This window comes from Cebus imitator, unplaced genomic scaffold (assembly GCF_001604975.1).
Source record: "Cebus imitator isolate Cc_AM_T3 unplaced genomic scaffold, Cebus_imitator-1.0 Scaffold364, whole genome shotgun sequence".
NCBI lineage: Eukaryota > Metazoa > Chordata > Mammalia > Primates > Cebidae > Cebus > Cebus imitator.
In genome coordinates this window covers 1,087,667-1,107,802 of record NW_016107679.1, presented here as the reverse complement: position 1 = coordinate 1,107,802, position 20,136 = coordinate 1,087,667, and the positions used below count along the sequence as shown (strand labels likewise).

The 20,136-nt window shown below is 38.2% G+C and overlaps 1 protein-coding gene across 2 annotated transcripts in view; it reads right to left on the bottom strand.

Annotated features, from left to right (window-relative positions):
- Positions 1 to 20,136, bottom strand: part of UHRF2 (ubiquitin like with PHD and ring finger domains 2) — a 107,305-nt gene that overhangs the window by 52,809 nt on the left and 34,360 nt on the right. Inside the window, exon 4 of one of the 2 annotated variants that reach the window (XM_017506878.2) lies at positions 3,864 to 4,082. The exons of the other annotated variant lie outside the window; for it this stretch is intronic. Coding sequence (XP_017362367.1) covers positions 3,864 to 4,082 — 219 coding nt within the window. The remainder of the gene's footprint in view (positions 1 to 3,863; positions 4,083 to 20,136) is intronic. 2 annotated transcript variants of the gene reach the window in all.

The following is a 20,136-nucleotide window of genomic DNA, read 5'->3' as shown; positions in this document are numbered from 1 at the left end:
AAGCAAAGAAGGATATTACATAATGATAAAAAGATCAATGTAACAAGAAGAGCTAAAGATCCTAAATATATACGCACCAAATACAGGAATACCCAGATATTTAAGACTTATAAAGAGACTTAGACTCCCACACAATAATAGTGGGAGACTTCAACATCGATATTAGACAGATCAATGAGACAGAAAATTAACAACGGTATCCAGGATTTGAACTCAGATCCGGAACAAGTAAACTTAATTAACATTTATGGAACTCTCCACTTTAAATACACGAAATATACACTCTTATCAGTACCACATCACATCTATTCACAGGTTTCAATGAAATATTGGTTGGCTGCTTCTTTGTTATTTTCTTCCCTCATTTTTTTTCCATGTCTGTATTATTAAGCACAATTATAGGCATACCTATTTTTAGAATGCATTCTAGCCCGGGCAATAAAGCAACACCCCCGTTCTCTCTCCCTCTTCCTCTTTCTTCCTCTCCTTCATTCTTTTTTTTCTTTCTTTTTTAGAAACAAAACAAAACAAACAAAAAAAAACAGATCCATGGTACAGAATAGAGATGTCAGAAGGATTCATCAAGTTTAAGATTCTTGGTATGACAGAGGTGATACTGAAGATCAATGGGAGGAAAATGACCTTTTCAATAAACAGTGCTGGGAAAAATGATTACTCATATGTATTGAGTTAAATTAGACCCTTATTTCACACTGTACACAAAAATCTACTCCAAGTCAACTAATCACTACAGAAAGGCAAAACCACAAAGCTTTAGAAGGTAATAAGAGTACTTTTATGATCTCTAGGTAGGGGAGTTTCTTAAGCAAGACATAGAAAGTATGAGCATGAAGGAAAAAAACTTTCTTGAATTTTGATAACCTCAACTGCATTAAAATTAAGAAAACTGCTATTCAAACATCGTAAGGAGAAAAAGACAAGCCACAGAATTAGGAAAGATATTTTTGCCACATGTAAATGAAATGGTCTAGTCTCCACAATTATAACTCCTAAAAATGAATCAGACACACTATTTAATTAAGAGCAAAAAGTCACCAAATTGGAATCAGGTCCTCACAAAAGATATATCCAACTTGCCAATAAAAATATCAAAAGGTTCTCAACCCCAACAGGAGTCAGAGAATTGCAAATCAAAGCCAAAATGAGATACTATTACATACCCAGCTGATTAGTGGAAACTGAAGTCTGAAAAAATTAAGCATGGATGAGAACAGATCAACAGAAACTCTCATACTGTCACAGAACTGTAATCTGGTAGACACTTGGTTCTATCTACTGAAGTTAAAGATGCATGGGTTCTACAACCTAGTTATTTTAATTCTAGACATGATATACTCTACAGAAATAATGCATACAAGTGCCAGGATATAGGTATAGGTACACGAAGGTAATAACAGCATTGTTTCTAAAAGCCCCAAACTGCCTATCAACTGCAGGATGCATCTGTACTTTCAACCTGTTATTTATATATGCTTACCAGTGAAAATAAAATATTTCTAATTGTTAAAAAAAAAAACTTCTATCCACAAGCCACACCAGCTCCTTTTTAGTTATTGTGTTCCTAATGTTTCTAGTAAAAATTTAAAATGACAAAGAAGAATATAGGACACTGTACTGTACTGTTGGGATAGCCATTACATAACCATTCTCTTTATCAATCCACTATTTGCCTGTCCATAATTTCCACTCAAATTATGATGCAGAATAATTTTTTTTTGAGACGAAGTTCCGCTCTTGTTGCCCAGGATAGAGTGCAATGGCCCAATCTCAGCTCACTGCAATCTCTGCCTCCCAGGTTCAAGCAATTCTCCTGCCTCAGCCTCCCGAATAACTGAATTACAGGCATGCATCACCATACCCAGCTAATTTTGTATTTTCAGTAGAGACAGGTTCCACTAGTTGGTCAGACTGGTCTTGATCTCCTGACCTCAGGTGATCCACCCACCCTGGTCTCCCAAAGTGCTGGGATTACAGGCATGGGCCACTTCATCTAGCCCACTCATACTTCCACTTACTAAAGCCAGCATGTTCCACTCTTTAACTATACCTCAGGATCACTTGGGGAAACTTTTTTTAATAGCAAGGTTTTTTAGCTCAATGTTATGTGTGCTGTTATCCTACTGTGTACACATGCTTTCTACTTCCAACACTCAAGTAGGTTATAAGGTTCCTAACATCCTAACATAGCCAATTTATTTAGGTGCTTTCTCATTCTTCATTTGTATCCAGATCAGAGTTTCAAGTTGTTTAGAAGTTTGTGGCTGAGCTACACCCTTAGTCTAGCAATAGAATCACACTTTTGTTTGTAGGAAGTTCTGAAATCTGTTTTCTAAAATGTTAAGTTTTCAGCACCTTGAACCATTTTTTTCTTTATCTCAGGAGTCAGCAAATTTTTTCCATGAAGAGCCAGAAAGTAAGTAGTTTTGACTTTGCAGGCTAGATGGTCTCAGTTGCAATTATTCAACAATACTGCTGAGCAATAAAATAGCCACAGATAATTAATAAATCAATGGGCATTGTCGTGTTGCAATGATACTTTATTTACAAAAACAGGCAGCTAGGGGACTATAGCTTGCCTATCCTTGCTTTAGATTTTTAACGATTGTTCCAAGATTTGTCATGTTGTATCACTAATTCAGTTAATTAGAACTTGACAAGAATATTCATTTAGCTGCTTCTCTCATGTTTTTAAAAAAACTGTAAGGGTCATTCTAAAACCCTCAGAGCTCAACACAACAAATCTTCTAATAATTTACTCTAAAGAAATGCACAAAAATGCATACACAAGGATGTTTATATAATTACTGATAATAAACAACTGGAAACCATTAACAGTGATTTTATTTATTAAGAAGTAAATTAGTGACTATCCAGCAAATTATTCAGAAGCAGCAGACACAGAAAGAGGGTGACAATATTTTCCAAAGCATAAAGAGGTAAATCAAATAATGGCTAGTACTTTATCACTTGGGTGAACATGTTAAGTATTTCTTTAAAAATTAATGATAGAAAGCTGGGTACAGTGGCTCATGCCTGTAATCCCAGCACTTTGAGAGGCCAAGTTGGGTGGATCACTTGAGGGCAAGAGTTCAAGATCAGCCTGGCCAACATGTTGAAATCCTGTCTCTACTAAAAGTACAAAAATTAGCTGGTTGTGGTGGCACACACCGGTAATCCCAGCTACTTGGGAGGCTGAGGCAGAAGAATTGCATGAACCCAGGAGGCAGAGGTTGCAGTGAGCCAGTGAGCCGAGATCACACCACTATTCCAGCCTGGGCAACAGAGCAAGATTGTCTCAAAAAAAAAAAAAAAAAAAAATTAATGATAGAAATATCTGAGTGATTTGATTTAGGTAACTTTCTACATTTGAATTCTCTTCATTAAACTTAAATTCTGTAAGTTGAAAAATTACTAACAAGGAAAATTTCTGCTAGTCTTCGAAGTCCAGCAGACAGCTGACTAGCTAGTTATCCACTGCTATTACATCAACACAGATCCTATAGCAAACATAGTTTTTAAAATGCTTTTATGTGTTATTTTGATTGATCTGTAACAATCCTATAAGGTAAGAATTTCTGTAATAGAACACTTAGTTATTTCCAAGATTGTTCCAAATAATACCTCCAACCTTAGTAGAGTTGGAGATTTAAGCCATTCTTAACTTTAAATTCTTAAGGATTTATAAAAATATTCTCCTTCAGTATGGAAATTTCCAGCTTTCATAGACTCCATTTTTCTTTTTTTTTTTTTTTTTTTTACTAAGGGACATGTGCTTAATACCTAAAAATACATTCCTTGATTAATTCAGTAATTAAATGGCACACCAGTGAAGACAATCTTACCCCAGGAAAATTTTCACACGAAGTTCTTTTTTGGTCCTCGAGATTGTCTTCAATGTGGTAATTTCTGCATCAAACCAGAATCCTCTTTGTCCAGGACTTTCTACATTATAATTAACCATAACCACATCACCAACATTTAATTCATTCCATTTCAAAATGGTTCTAGCACGTGGTCTAAGATCCTTGACATTCATTTCTAGAGTACCGCTTTCTGGGTATCTGAGAAGAGAGAAAACCATAGAACATGGCTTATGATTACCAAACACAACTAAAGTTTTATGCAATGTACAGAAAAACCTAATTTGCTAACTATCTAGGAGAAAAGTAATAGGTTGCAGTGTCCTTAAATAGCAGGTGTTATTTCACCCTGGCTTCCCATGTGTACTGTGATACTACAGTGTAGTTTCTGTGAGTGTGAGCATGAACCCTCTCCCCATCCCCACTAGGCCTTGGAGATGTGCATCTCTTCATGGTTTGCAGGTTGTCAGGCAAGTAAGTGTTCAGCCCCTGTTCAAGAACCATAATCATCTAATTTGAGGGAGCTATATACTATTTTTCTATAGAACACACTATTTGTAACATATCTATTCAATCACATATTACTGTTATAATCTAGATATTCTGAATGAGAAACTGGATATTTGCAATGGCACTTACATGATATACACTCATGATTTGAATTCCCAGAGCAAAACAATTTCTGTTAAAGTCTTATTAAGAAATTCATTGCTAGCTGGGAAGGTAGGGGACTGGGGAAGGTGATGAAAACATAAGCTCTTGCTCTATATTTTTTTTAACCCAAGTTTTGTTTTGGTTTGAGACAATGTCTCACTGTCATCCAGGCTGGAATATAGTGATGGTAATAGCTCACTGTAGCCCCAAACTCCTGGGCTCAAGAAATCCTAGCACCAGAGGTGCCTAAGTAGCTGGTACTACAGGCACATACAACCACACCTAGCCAATATGTTTAGTTTTTCTTTTGTACGAGCAGGATCTTACTATGTTGATGAGGCTGATTCTGAACTCCTGGCCTCAAGTAATCCTCCTACCATGGCCTCCCAAAGTACTGCGATACAAACATGAGCCACCATGTCTGGCTCCAAGTTTTTTTTTTTTTTTTTTTTTNAGTCTCACTCTGTTGCCCAGGCTGCAGTGCAGTGGTGTGATCTTGGCTCACTGCAACCTCCACCTCCTGGTTCAAATGATTCTCCTGCCTCAGCCTCCTGAATAGCTTGGATTACAGGCATGTGCCAATAGGTGTGGCTAATTTTTCTATTTTTAGTAGAGATGGGTTTTCACCATGTTGGCCAGGCTGGTCTTGAACTCCTGATTAAGTGATCTGCCCACCTTGGCCTTCCAAAGTGCTAAGACTACAGGAGTGAGCCACCACGCCTGGACCCAAGTTTAAGTAAATTTTAATAGGACTAGATGTTGGCCTGTTTCTGATCTTTGTAGAAGTTCATCAAGTTCTGCCATTTGTATTACCTATAAGAACATGAACCTAGCATGTTCCAACAGCCTCCATTTTCTCTGAAAGAGAAAGGTAAGATTCCAGTTTTTATATGTAGCCAGCTCTCTAGTGATATTTAAAAAAGAAAAAACCAAGAAATTTCATACATATCAAAAAGTAAAACCATGTAAAAATTCTGGCAATATCTTGGCTTTATGTGTATTTCCTAATAGTAAGCATCACAAACATAAACCTGACCTGAACCTAAAGCTTTATAAGGTTCTCCAATTTTATGTATTTTTATTTATTGTTTCTAGAGATAGGGCCTCACTCTGTCACCCAGGCTGGAATGCAGTGGCGTGATCATGCTCGCTTGCAGCCTAGGCCTCCCAGGCCCAAGCAATCCTCTTACCTCAGCCTCCTCCCAAGAATCTGGGACTACAGGCACATGCCACCATGCCCGGCTAATTTTTAAATTTTCTGTGGAGGCAGGATCTCACTATGTTGCCCAGGTTGGTCTCAAAATCCTGGGCTCAAGCGATTTTCCCATCTTGACTTCCCAAAGTGCTGGGATTACAGGCATAAGCAATCATGCTCAGCTGGGTTCTTCAATTTTAGGCCTAACTTCCTGATATCATGAGCCCAAAGACATAATAACAGTCCACACTGGCTTCTATAAAATTAAGACCTGCTGCTTTTATGTATTACTAAGTAGTAGAGGGACAAAGATATGAGTAACATCTGGTTCTTGCTCTTAAAAAGCTCAATTTATTGAGGTAGGCCATACTGCTACACCAGTGGTTCTCAAAGTATGGTCCCGGATCAGCAGCAACACCATCATTTGCGGATGTGCTAGAAATGCAAATTCTTGGGCTCCATCTCAGACCGAGTCAAAAACTCTGGAAATGAGATCCAGCAATCTACATTTACAAATCCCCTCAGTGATTCAGATGCATGCTCAAGTTTAAAAACCCACTGTGCTATAGAAATGTAAGAATATTTATGATATTAAACATATCCTAGTAAGGCAGCATTCAAAAGGTAGAAACTAAGGCAAGAAAGTTTGAACCAGTACCCAATTAGTAGCGGCCTGCTCAAAACGAAAGTGGGCCTGAAGTTAGAAGCAGCTAGCCCTGGCTCTTCCAAATCAAACGAAGACTATGTAAGCCCAGGATTCTTTATACCTAACTCATTTAGATTAAATAAATATTAATCCTGTGTGGGATATTACAATAGGTGATAGGGGCTGGGTGGGGGGCAGTTTTAACCGTAAGAAAGGCCATTCTGTGTTCACATAGTTCTGACATAGGAAAGAAAGGTACTTGATAATCAAAGATAAGCTTTTGGAACTCACTCTATACCTTAAGTCCATGAAGAAACCGACATACTGTTGTCACAACAGATATAACACTTTGCCTAAATGCCCCTGCCAGCCTCAATCATCTTTTCTTATTCAAACCATTTTTAATGAATTTCCTTCAACTCACGTGACAAGGTTTTGGATCCCTTTCTCATCCTGGCGTCCTCACTCAAAAGATGTTCTATTTTCAGCGTGCCTACGTTTAGATTCTTAATTTAGCTTCTCCCTCAACTTCCCATCAACCCCTCAACTTAGCTTCTGGCCACTGTGTATCCTTCGGAAAGTTAACAAACCTTTCAGATTATATTCCTAATCTGTAAAATGCACCTAATGGAAACTATATTTCATAAGATGGTTTTGAGAACTAAAATGAGAAGTCTTTTAAAGCACTTACAACAGTACATAATGGGGTAAGTGTCAGTTAATATTTTATTATTATGTAGAAGTAATCTTAAAGAAGGAATCTGGCAAGTACAAAATTATGTCTATGATTCTACTCTTCTCCACTTCAATCACACTTTTTAATGGTCAAACCTAAATTTAGAAGTCTGTAGACCAACACCAGATGTTTATAGACTTAGGTTGTTTCACAACGGTTTGGCCAGAAAAATAACCAGCATTTTTCTCAATCTATAAAATGAGGTTAAACTAGATCTTTTAGTGCTTTTCTAATTCCATAGCTGTGAATTCATTTGCTGCCTCAGTATTTTTAAGGCCAAAGACAAAACTATTTTATTTCAGATGAGATTCTTTTCTCAGCTGTAATGTGAAAATTATTTTGACAACACATCATTCTGTATGTTTTTAAATAATATTGTAAAAAGCATATTTCAGTGGCGGGAAAAAAAAAAAAAAAAAAAAAAAAAAACAAAAAAACCCACCTCCATTTGCCTAACTTTGTGAAAATTAAATACCCAGAGTGGAAATGTTTTTAACAAAGTAGAGAATCTAAAGTTTTAAAATTGTACATAAAGTTATGTTTATATGGAGACAGGACAAAATAAATCATTCCATACACCACAACAAAGAAATTTAAGCTATACTCGCATGAAAACAAAATTTGTACAAATTCAGGAGAGAATTATGTAGTGAATTATATATATTCTATATATACTCATACATATACATAGTTAAGTCTGCAAAAGTTAAGTCATGAAAGTGAAGCACATGTTTTTAAATTCTAACCAAGGAGATTAAAAACAAAACAAAACAGAAAAGGTACATAAAACTTCTCTTACAGTTGGGAACCTATCATGTCCTCAAATGTTAGGTTTAATACTCTCCTGGGCATCTTCATTTACACATATTTTAACATATACAGTGATAACTCTAAAGCTCCACTCTCACCCAGGCTTTTCAGATTCATATAACCAACTACACCTCCAAATGCGATGACCCAGAAGTACCCCAAATACAAAGCATCCAAAATGGAATCCCTCTACCCCATAATCTGCTGGTGCTCAGTATTCTCTAAGAAAAACCCTTCATGCTCTTAGAAGTGTAAGAGTTATCCCCAATTCCTCTTATATTGCCTTTATCCAGTTACTTAGTCCTACTTACGATAATCTGTTAATTGCTATTTAATGTAACTCTATCTCCTTAGTTAAAATCTACCTTTCACAAACTAGGCCCAACACATCTTGCTTATAAAATAGATCTATGTCTTTTTATGAAGTCTGATTACAATTTGTTGACAGGCTATGGGAAAATAGGTACTCTCATATATTGCTGATGAATACAAAGTGGTATTTTCCCCACTTAGAGGGGAATCTGTCAGTAAACAGAAGTATAAACCAAACTAACAAATACTGTTACTTAAAAATTAGGTAAGAAATAAGATAGAAGCAAACAGGATGGAAGCTCAACTTCTCTTCAGTATCTTTGTTTTGGAGACTTAACTAAAGAACTATGTAATGTGTCACATAATTATAAAACAACTAACAAAATGTGAGAAATCCCTAAAAACCAAAAGCAAAATGAACGAAACTACACAACTGGTAGTTTAACAACACCAAGAGAAACTATTACAAGTTATGTGAAAGCATAGTACACTAGACAGCCCAAATGATATATCTCCTAAGGACAAAAAAGAACTGAATTTTCAGTAGTCCTATTGTTTGCAATATTAGTATTGTTAGTATGAAAACTACCACGACTAGGATACGGCAAATCAGTGACATCATTAGGAACTGTGATTTTTCAGGGTAAAATTAAATATAAAACCACAGAGGTTAAGTTATAACCCTTTCACTCTAAATTTAATTGGATATATCAATGTTCACCCCTAGTATACTTAAAAGTTATTTCATAGTTCTGTCAAATGACAAGACCTAGAAACATGATCAAACACCTATCAATGAGCGGGACAGACTGTGTGCTTTAAATACCATTTCCAATTCAAAATAACTATTCCTAGACATGGCTGAACCCAGAGCTGGAGCATTCTGTTATACCTGAACACAAAGAAACACTCAAAAACTATTATGACAGTTTCAACTTGAAGGATCCTCCATAGGCCAAAGATGAGACAATCTGAGCACCAAAGTAACAATTGGGATAGGTTAAAGTAAGTGTTAAGATGCACTGGAAGCTCATAATACTTAAAAACAACAATCTCACTGATCAACCTTTGAAGGATTCTAGGAAATTACATTACAAGTAGGCAGCAAATTTTATGATGAGTATATTAGGCTAACAACATCTGAATCTTACCACAGAAAAGTGTCTCCTGATACGATGTCATGCCCTAGGTTAAACAAAAACTGTCTCTCAAGTAGTCTTATCTAATAAAGTCTAAATCAAATGAAACTTTAGATGTGATTATTAGCTTCTCAGGAAACTAACACGTAACAGAAGAATGTGTTAAATACCACATCAGGGATGTGAGCAGTAATATCCAGACTGAGTAAATTGTACAAGACAAATGACACAGTTTATTTAAATAAACAGAGGGTAAAAGGGGAAGAAATCTGTAGATTGAGACTAAGCAACAAAACGCAATGGATGGAGTTTGTTTTGATCCTTATTTGAACAACCTAGGTATATTTTTAAAAGATAATTAAGGAACTATGAACACTTATCTGATGCGTTATCTGATGTTAAGGAATCATTGGAAATTTTATGTGACACTTGTTGTTACACTTTGTATGTCAGGGTTTCAAAGTCCATTCCCTGGTTCAATGATGTAGAAGAACTCACAGGACTCCTCCACACATCACAGCATGAAGCTATACCAATGATGATTTAATACAGCCAAAACAACAACAACAAAACAAAAAACAACAACAAAAAGCAAAATCAGCAAAGGGAAAAGGCACATGAAGTGACCACAGGAAACAGGCACAGCTCTCTAAGAGTCATCTCCCAGGAGAGTTACACAGGGCATGCTTAATGCCACCAACAACCAACTGTGTGAAATATTGTCTGCCAGGGCAGCTTATTAGTGTGTTCAAGGTAATTAGGGGCTGATAATAGGTACTGCCTAGCACATACCAGAATTCCAGACTTCCAGAAGCAAGTATTCAGCATAAACCATATTGTTTGCAAAAATAGTTCAGGCACAGTGAACTATTTTTAATCAGAAAATAATGGTAATGTTCCTGAAATCTTAGGTTCCCACAGGCGGGGGCCAACCCATATGAGCTGATCATTTTAGGGACAGCAGTCTCAGATCTGATAACTCTTTTCTGCAAACTCTAAAAAGAATCATTTTTAAGCCATTTTGTCAGTTGGATACTCTGGGAAACAGAAAAGATGAAGGTAACACCTATGAAAAACAGGGAAAGGAAACATAGCTAGGCAGTAAAAGCCCTTAGACCATGATGCTGGTCTATCACTTTGAAAGAAAAAAGGGGCAGGAAAACCCTGAGTGTGGTTCAACTCTGACAACATCTTTGTCAATCTAATGGCAAGCTCAGGTGTGACATTAACATTGGGTAGAAATTGCCAAATCCTGGAAGCTCTGCCACACTTGGTCACTGGCTGAGGGAGGACAAGAAAGAGCATAGCTTCGCCTCTAACACTGGCAGAGTTAGAAAGAGCTGTAGTTGAAAGTGATCAGCTAACCGCACTACTTGCAGCTGGTCAGTGATGGTCTGTTTTGTTTTGTTTCTGAGATGGAGTCTCGCTCTGCCACCCAGGCTGGAGTGCAGTGGCGCGATCTTGGCTCACCACAACCTCTGCCTCCCGTGCTTAAGCGATTCTCCTACCTCAGCCTCCCAAGTAGCTGGGATTACAGGCATATGCCATCACGCCCAGCTAAGTTTTGTATTTTTAGTAGAGACAGGGTTTCACCATGTTGCTCAGCCTGGTCTCAAACTCCTGACCTCATGATCCACCTCATTTGGCCTCCCAAAGTGCTAGGATTACAGGCATGAGCCACTGTGCCCGGCCATCAAAATCTTTCTTAAGGGGAGATTCAGTTTCCAAGGCTACATATGAGGCCATTTGCAACAGAAATAATGTAAGGTTCAGGAATTGCTTCAAAATAATACAGTGATGCTCAAGGGTGCTGGTAAAGATAAAACAAAATTGGCCATGAGTTGAAAATGATTAAAGCAAGGTGATGGGTTCATCATACTGTTATTCTGCAATATTTAAAGATTTCTATAATAAATACAAATACTATGCAAGTAAAAATCCAACCACGGACTAAACACAAAAGGCTCTTTCTGGTTTTTGAAGTTTTTCCTTACATATATAAATTTTAAAAGGTAACACTCAAGGCTTACAATGAAGGTAAGTAGTCTGTCTACTGCCACAACCCACCACATTCCTAACTCCTGTTACTCAAGAGGCAAACACTTTATCTTATTTACCTCAACATTTTCAAACAGCATGTTTTTTTTTTTTAGGGATGGAGTTTCGCTCTTGTTACCCAGGCTGGAGTGCAATGGTGCCATCTCGGCTCACCGCAACCTCCGCCTCCCGGGTTCAGGCAATTCTCCTGCCCCAGCCTCCTGAGTAGCTGGGATTACAGGCACGCGCCACCATGCCCAGCTAATTTTTTATAGTTTTTAGTAGAGACGGGGTTTCACCATGTTGACCAGGATGGTCTCGATCTCTTGACCTCGTGATCCACCCGCCTCGGCCTCCCAAAGTGCTGGGATTACAGGCTTGAGCCACCGCGCCCGGCCCAATCTGTTACTGTTAACATCTACCAAATATATTCCACTTGCCTCCATCCTCCTCTTATTATTACTAACACCAAGGCACCGCAGTAAGTATTCACATATACTTACAACAACCCTTAGGACAGTTAGGCATTATTGTATCACTGTATTACAGATGAAGCATAGAAGTTATTTATTTGGACAGTAATAAGGAAGAGAGAGACATGATTCAAACTGATCATCTGGCTCTAGACTCTATACTCTTAACAAGGACTGACAAACTTTTTTCTTCTTCTTAAGGATATTAAACAAACTACGTAATTTGTAAAATCCGTATCTTTTACATGTTAGCTAAATAGTATTCATGGCTAGGTAATGAAATAATGCTTCAATTACATTTCCTTCCTTCCACAACTGTGTTTTCCTTTGAGTATTTGGTTGCTCTTTTTAGTTATTAATATGTACCTATTATTAATTTATCTACATTCCTATACAGTTGTAGAACTCTGTTCAGACATCTAGGTACTCCATCTTTTTGCAACTTTGAAACATTTCTTCTATTGCCTCCGTCCAATTTCAATTGCAGGCTTTACGCCTGGTACATAGCTATCATGCTAGGATCTCCTTCCATTATCTCCTTTGTTGATTCCTATTTCCTGGAGAGCATGCCTTCTTGTTTTAAACATTACCCAGGGTTAAAAGTAGTTAAAATGCTCTTTAACAGAAATTAACCAATCCTCTTATTCTTAGCTCTATTCCACATGCCTTCTTCCAAAGTACCTAGTGAATTCAAGGCCTGAGCCTTCCCGAGGTTGTCCAAAACCAATTTGCTTCCTGTTCGTCGGCTTTTTGTCCATAGGTTTCAGTTCTCTCTGGCCTGCTATAGAACCACTGCTCTGTATAATTAATGGTCACCATGGTACCTGTTTGAAAATTATATTCCTAGGCTGGGCATGGTGATTCAGGCCTGTAATCCCACGACTTTGGGAGGCCAAGGCAGGTTAATCATCTGAGGTCAGGTGTTCGAGACCAGCCTGGCCAACATGGTGAAAGCCCATGTCTATTAAAAATACAAACATTAGCCAGGTGTTGTGGTGGGTGCCTATAATCCCAGCTGCTCAGGAGGCTGAGGCACAAGAATCGCTTGAACCCAGAAGTGGGAGGTTATAGTGAGCTGAGATTGTGCCACTGCACTGCAGCCTGGGCCACAAGAGCAAGACCTCGTCGTGGTAGGGGGCAAGGGTGGGGGAAGGCAGGAAGGCAGGCAGGCAGGCAGGCAGGAAGAAAGGAAGGAGCAAAACAAAGAAGGAAGGAACAAAAGAGCGAAAGCAAAAGAGCAAGTAGATTATTCCTGGGCCCTATCCAAGGACCACAAAATGAGGGGGCAAGGAGAGAGGGTTCCCTCAGGAATCTGTTTCTTAAACATCTTACACTAGTTAAAATGCAGTGTTTCTGACCATCTTTGAGAAACACAAATGTAAAGGGATGATACACAGGTTTGAAGAGATCAGATCTACTGCTATCTGTGAAGTCCTTTTTCTAAGTACTAAGTGATCTTTTAACACATGAGCAATAAAAAAGTCACATACATATCTAGCTTCTTCCTCTCTCCTTTTGATTACCATCCACTCAGGACCCTACAAGTCATACATACAGGAAATACTCTTAAGTCTTTGGTAAATACACCAGTAACAACCAAAAAGCAATAGAGCAGATAGGTTATTGTACCAGGGTTCTGAAATTAAATGTCTTATTCTAGTTCCCTATACTCAAGATTGACATGACAGTTAATTCAAGAAAAATCTAGTTTCTCCCCTCAAAACCTAGAAATCATTACATTTGACACCGTCAAAAACATTTTTGGGGCTCTTTAAGAAAAAGATCACTACATCAATGTACTCAAGAAAATTAGTTTTGTTACTTTTTAGAAAAACTACTTTCATCTTAAAATACTACCTGATTTTATTCAGAATTGGCTCACTGACTTCTATTTGCAGTAGCCATAATCAAGGCTCCTCAAAATCATGTACCACACCCTGAGAAATAGCTCCAGAAATCTTAAAGAATGCTGGGAACAATGACCACATATCTTAGGACGTTTGCCAGATGAGTTTTTAATTACAGCCTTGCCTGAGTCACCCACAAAATTCTAAGTGATGTTATAACATTTCATTTGATTTCGATCCCATGGTAAAGCCTTAACACTGTATTAAAAGCAGCAGTTGAACCTATTTGGTTTAAGCAACGCTTTTAATACTAAAGAGTATGTGTTCTCCCCACAGAGAAGTACATACAGGTGTTTACTGGCAAGTAAAGAACCTCCCTGGTTTATCATATCTGTTCCTGACTAGAGATAAACACAAATATTTAAGTTATGTAAACAAACTGATATGCTATAGACAGATGGTGTTTTACAACAGTTTTTTTTAAAAGCATGCTTCTCCTAAAATGAGAGGTAGTATAGCAGAGCAGCTGCAAGCATGTACTTTTTGGAGTCTGCCTACTACCTACTAGCTCTCTAACACTGGGTAAGTTACTTCTTTAAATCTCAGTTACTCTTCCCACTTTACACATAAGAAAATATCTACTTCACTGAGTTTCTATGAGGATTACATGAGAAAATCCAGATAAAGTATTTGTATACTGCTTGGCACACAGTGTTATTTTATTAAGAGAATTATTGGATTAAGCTACTTTAATTTGGTCTTCACTATGAAAAGGCTCTAGGCAGTCATTTGCCCATGGTTAAAGACTGTAACTTACCTAGCCACAGGTAACTGTTCATTCTTAAGATGCAATACTGACATACTAACTTTCTTAAGATTTTTCCTCTTTACATACACATTGCGTTGTTTAAACTACTAGGTGTTTTCTAGCTTACTTTTATTCTTACAGAAATCATCTAAAGTTACAAGCCAAGACGTCTAAATTAGACCACTAAGTTTAATAAAGCAAGGAAAAGCAAGTCACTAACAACAATAGTTTCCTTACACTTATCTTTTGAATTGACCTGTAAGACTAATGGTGCATGTTAAATCCTTGGCTGTAAGAGGATAAAGAGAACAGGTGGTAGTGTGGTAACTATGGCCTAAAAATTAAAGCCTAGACCCCAGCATTATGAACTTCATGCCATGCCAGGCACAGTGGCTGAAGGCCTGTACTCCCAGCACTTTTGGGAGGTCTAGGTGGAAGGATTGCTTGCACCTAGAGTTTGAGACCAGCCTGGGCAACAAAGTGAGATGCCATCGCTTAAAAAAAAAAATCAAAAATTAGCTGAGTGCAATCGTGTGTACCCGTGGTCCAAGCTGAGGCAGGAGGATCACTTCAGCCCAGGAAGTCAAGGCTGCAGTGAGCCATGTTTGCGCCACTCCATTTCCACCTGGGTGATGGAGTGAGACCCTGTCTCAAAAAAAAAAAAAAAAAGAAAAAAAAGAAAAGAAAAGAAAAGAAAAAACACTTTAAGCCAATGTTTAGAGAACTTCTGAACTGACTGAAAATTTATGGGTTGATTATTCTGTATTGACCAGGGACTGAGTTGCTTCATCCACTGATAACATGTCAAGGAAACAGCACTTTACAATCAGGAAAGAATTTGACATCTAGTTTAAAAGGACTGACTGCCGGTGGTGGCTCACACCTGTAATTCCAGCACTAGGAGGCCAAGGTGGGCGGATCACTTGAGGTCAGCAGTTTGAGACCAACCTGCCAAATAGGGTGAAACCCCATCTCTACTAAAAATGCCAAAATTAGCTAGACATGGTGGCAGGCACCTGTAATCTCAGCTACTAGGGAGGCTGAGGCATGAGAATCGCTTGCACCTGGAAGACAGAGGTTGCAGTGAACAAAGATCATGTGAACAAAGATCATGTCACTGCATTCCAGCTTGGGCAACAGAGCGAGAAAAACCTTAGATCTGAGAATGGTCAACTATTATATAGCACATTACCCATTCAAGAATTTGCTAGACAAATTCCCCCATGAATACATTATGCACATTACTTTCTATGCAAAATTCATATGGGTAAAGACTGTATATTCGAGAAACAGTCCCTCATTTAAAGTCACCTATAGATCATTTAGCTTGAATGAAATAAAATTTTAGAAAAGATTGAGCTCCAATATTTTGTCAACAGGGAAGCTAAATGGAAAAAAGAAAAAACAAGCTACAAACTAACTAGACACACTAAAATAAGAATGAATCTGGCCAGGCATGGTGGCTCATGCCTGTAATCCCAGCACTTTAGGAGGCTGAGGCAGGCAAATCACCAGGTCAGGAGTTTGAGACCAGTCTGGCCAACATGGTGAAAGATACAAAAAAATTAACCGGGCGTGGTGAAACATGCCTGTAATCCCAGCTGTCAGGGAGGCTGAGGCAGAAGAATTGCTTGAACCCGGGAGGCAGAGGTTACAGTGAACACAGATCACGCCATTGCACTCCAGGCTGCACGACAGGGCAAAACTCCATCTCAAAAAAAAAAATAAATAAATAAAGAATGCATATCATTTTTGGCCTTTAAAATATATTTAAACTGTCATATATCAACTCCTTTCCCCCATACTGCCATTTAGCAGCAGTTGCCTGATAGTAATGGATAAGGCTGGGCCAAAAGGAATAATGATTTGTTCTCAAACTTGCGTGTGCATCAGAGTCATCCAAAGGACTTATTAAAACACAGATTGCTCAGCCACCACCAGAGAATGATTCCTCCTTTGTCTGGAGTGAGCCCAAGAATTTGCATTTCTTTTGTTTTTAGTTTCTTTTTTTTTTTTTTTTTGGGTAGAGACAGTGTCTCACCATGTCACCCAAGCTGGAGTGTAAGGCACAATATTCCCTCACTGCAACCTCCACCTCCTGGGCTCAAGCCATCCTCCCACTTCAGCCTCCTGAGTAGCTGGGACTACAGGTGCACACCATCATAGCTGGCATTTTTTATTTATTATTTATTTATTTATTTATTTATTTAGTAGAGACGGGGTTTTGCCATGTTGCCTAGGCTGGTCTTGAACTCCTGGTCTCAAGTAATCTCCTTGCCATGGCCTCCCAAAGTGCTAGGGTTACAGGTATGAGCCACTGCACAGGCCAAGAATTTGCATTTCTAACACGTGACTCTGATGCTCCTGGCCAAGCACCACACTTTGAGAATCAGTGGACAAACGCAGTGGTTCTCAACCATGGCTAGACATTAGAATCACAGGGAATTATTATCACAGGGAATGATTAGAAGAATCATTAGAACTTTTGAAGACATCAATGCCAGGGAGAAGGAAGGGTGATCCCTCAGAAGGATTATACTAGAAATTCTATGGGAAGAGGTCCCATACACTGATCATTTTGAAAACTCTGAAAACTTAGACAAGTGTGCCAGGGTTGAGGACCACCAGTCTAAGTAATTCAAATGAATCTAAACCAAATCCATTGAGAGCAGATGCTTCTTAATACAAAAGCGAGACAAAGATTTTAGCATTTGTCTGCTCATAAAGCAGCCAAATGATGAGTACAGAAAAAATTTGGCAGGATAGCCTAAGTGGATGACACACCCATGGTTTAACTCAACAGAAACTGCATGTGTGCTTTTTGCTTTAAATCCGAGGCAAAGTCTAAAGCAAATCTTTAGGTCATACTTGCTATTAAATGTTTATATAAAATAGTTCACCTCTGAGGGCAATATACAAGTAGGCTATTACAATTATATGTAACATGTCTGTGCTGAATCACAATATCGCATATTGGTGAACTCTTAGGTTCTGGAGTCAGACAATTTAATAGATGTGACCCTTGGCTAATTATATAATTAACCCTTGGTTTTCTCATCTGAGAGTTAATGTAACTAACATTATAGTCACGCTAAAGATTATGCAGCATCTGCATAAAGAGTTATGCTGAGTCTGGCACATAAGACAACAATCTCTAAAACATCATAAGCTATGCCTCAGATATTATTAAAAACACTAAGGAAATGATTGCCTTTCAACACCACTACTTCCCTCAGTCAACATCCTGACTCTTCATCAATAGCTTCAGGGTCTCCACTTGCAAGACGGCTGTCAGTTTTGTGAATTTAGACATTTAGGGCCCTTAAAAATGTTAAATCTTAACTTTTAATATCTTAACTACAGACAGGATAATTGATACGAATAAGCACTATTGAGGAAGCTATAAAACTGAACAGTACACTTAGTAAAATAAAATACTGATGACTTAATGATCTATAATTGCCTCCATATCTTGACATCTCGCTTACTTTTAAGTTTTCTTCCCTTTGCTTTTTTCCCTGCCTTGGCCTCCCAAAGTCCATTTCTGTTCTGTTCAAAATACCACTAGAAACAAGAGTTTTCATTCAGAAGTACAGTCTCTCTCCAGTAATCAGAGTCTGAGTAAGGAGAGGTAGTTCTCACAGCCAAGTTGTATGTGCCCACTAACGGAACGCTTTTAAAAATGACTTAAGAATTCCTTGGAATCTAAATCTCCAGAGTTTAAATTTAATAATTCTACTGCCAAAGTTCTCCCTGAGTACTGATTGAGTTCTACTAAAACAAGGGTGAGGACAGATAAGTGACACAGAAGAGCAATCCAGAAAAAAACCTACAAATATCCATCTACTTAGTACATAATGTCAACCCCATTGTTTGCTTTACACTATCTGCACAGAGCTGTGAACCACAAAGTTGACAGTTTAATGTAGGCCTTAAGGCAGACAAACTATCGAATATTCACAAGAAACCTTCAATAATTCAGGAAGGGCATGGGGGTTCACACCTGTAATCCCAAAACTTTGGGACATGGAGGCGGGTGGATCACTTTTAGTCAGGAGTTCAAGACAAGCCTGGCCAACACAGCGGAACTCTGTCTCTACTAAAAACACAAAAATTAGCCAGTCGGGGTGGTGCATATCTGTGTCTCAGGAGGCCGAGACAGGAGAATCATCTGAACCCGGGAGACAGAAATTGCAGTAAGTCAAGATCATGCCACTGCACTACAGCCTGGGCCATAGAGCAAGGCTCTGTCTCAAACAAAGAAAAAACAATTCAGCCTATGTTCACCAAGAAATCCATAAAAAAAGGAGCATTTACAAGTAACTAGTAAAACTCAAATTTTAAAACATTTCATATTGGCCGGGCACGGTGGCTCAAGCCTGTAATCCCAGTACTTTGGGAGGCCGAGGCGGGTGGATCACGAGGTCAAGAGATCGAGACCATCCTGGTCAACATGGTGAAACCCCGTCTCTACTAAAAATACAAAAAATTAGCTGGGCATGGTNGCGTGCCTGTAATCCCAGCTACTCAGGAGGCTGAGGCAGGAGAATTGCCTGAACCCAGGAGGCGGAGGTTGCGGTGAGCCGAGATCGCACCATAGAACACAAGCCTGGGTAAAATGAGGGAAACCCCGTCTCAAAAAAAAAAAAAAAATTCATATTTAGTATAACCTGTTTTTCATGAACTTAGTTTCTATCTATAATTTTTAGAAGAAAAATGGAGACAAATTAAGAAACAAATTATTTCAGTTATATTTGAGAATTACGTCTTCTACCATATCTTAAGGTTTTTTGGTTTTGTTTTTGAAACTCCTCTACCTAATAAGAAACATCATAAACCTGTAATGTCTATCATTCCTCATAGACTAAAAATTGTTTTTAACTCTGCTCTCACTGGAGTAGGAGCTGAAAATTCAAGGGAATATCTATCTTGGCCTAATTCAGCAAGCAATTTTGTTTTAATGAAGGTTCATTTCAAAAACTGGTAATTAATCTGGTCTAGTAATCTATTAGATATGTAGATTACTATAAAAAATAGATTTTAAACATCTGCATTCTGACTGACAAACATTGCATATCCCAAAAGAATTCCAGAGGCAGGTTTCTTTTATCTCATGTACATCTCCCTGCTTTTGCGAACTGATATCTTGTTCAAACTACACTGCCGTACTCAGAGGCTTGGAGATAAACTGTGCACAGGTTTCCCAAATAATGCTTATCACTCTAGGAGAAAAATGAAAAACTAGTTATTTGAGAGAAATGCTATAAAGCCATAAATGCAATGTGATGGTAATCTTTAAGTACTTAAAGCCTATTTAGTTGAAGTAAAAAAATTCAACTTTGAGAGACACTGGCTTAGAGGTAAAAATGATATGCTGAGGTGAGAGGTCATCTAATACAATTACTAACTTTATAAATTCTCTTTGCAATGCATCATCTCCAATAAGTCTTCCAGGCTATGGTTGAAAATAGCCAATGCTAGTTCACTGGCTACATCTCAAGGCGCACCATTCTCTATCTTCAGAGAGATTTGACTGGTAGGAAGTTTAGGTTATTCTGAAACTTCCCTTCTATGTTATATAGAACTTCCTTTTGAAAG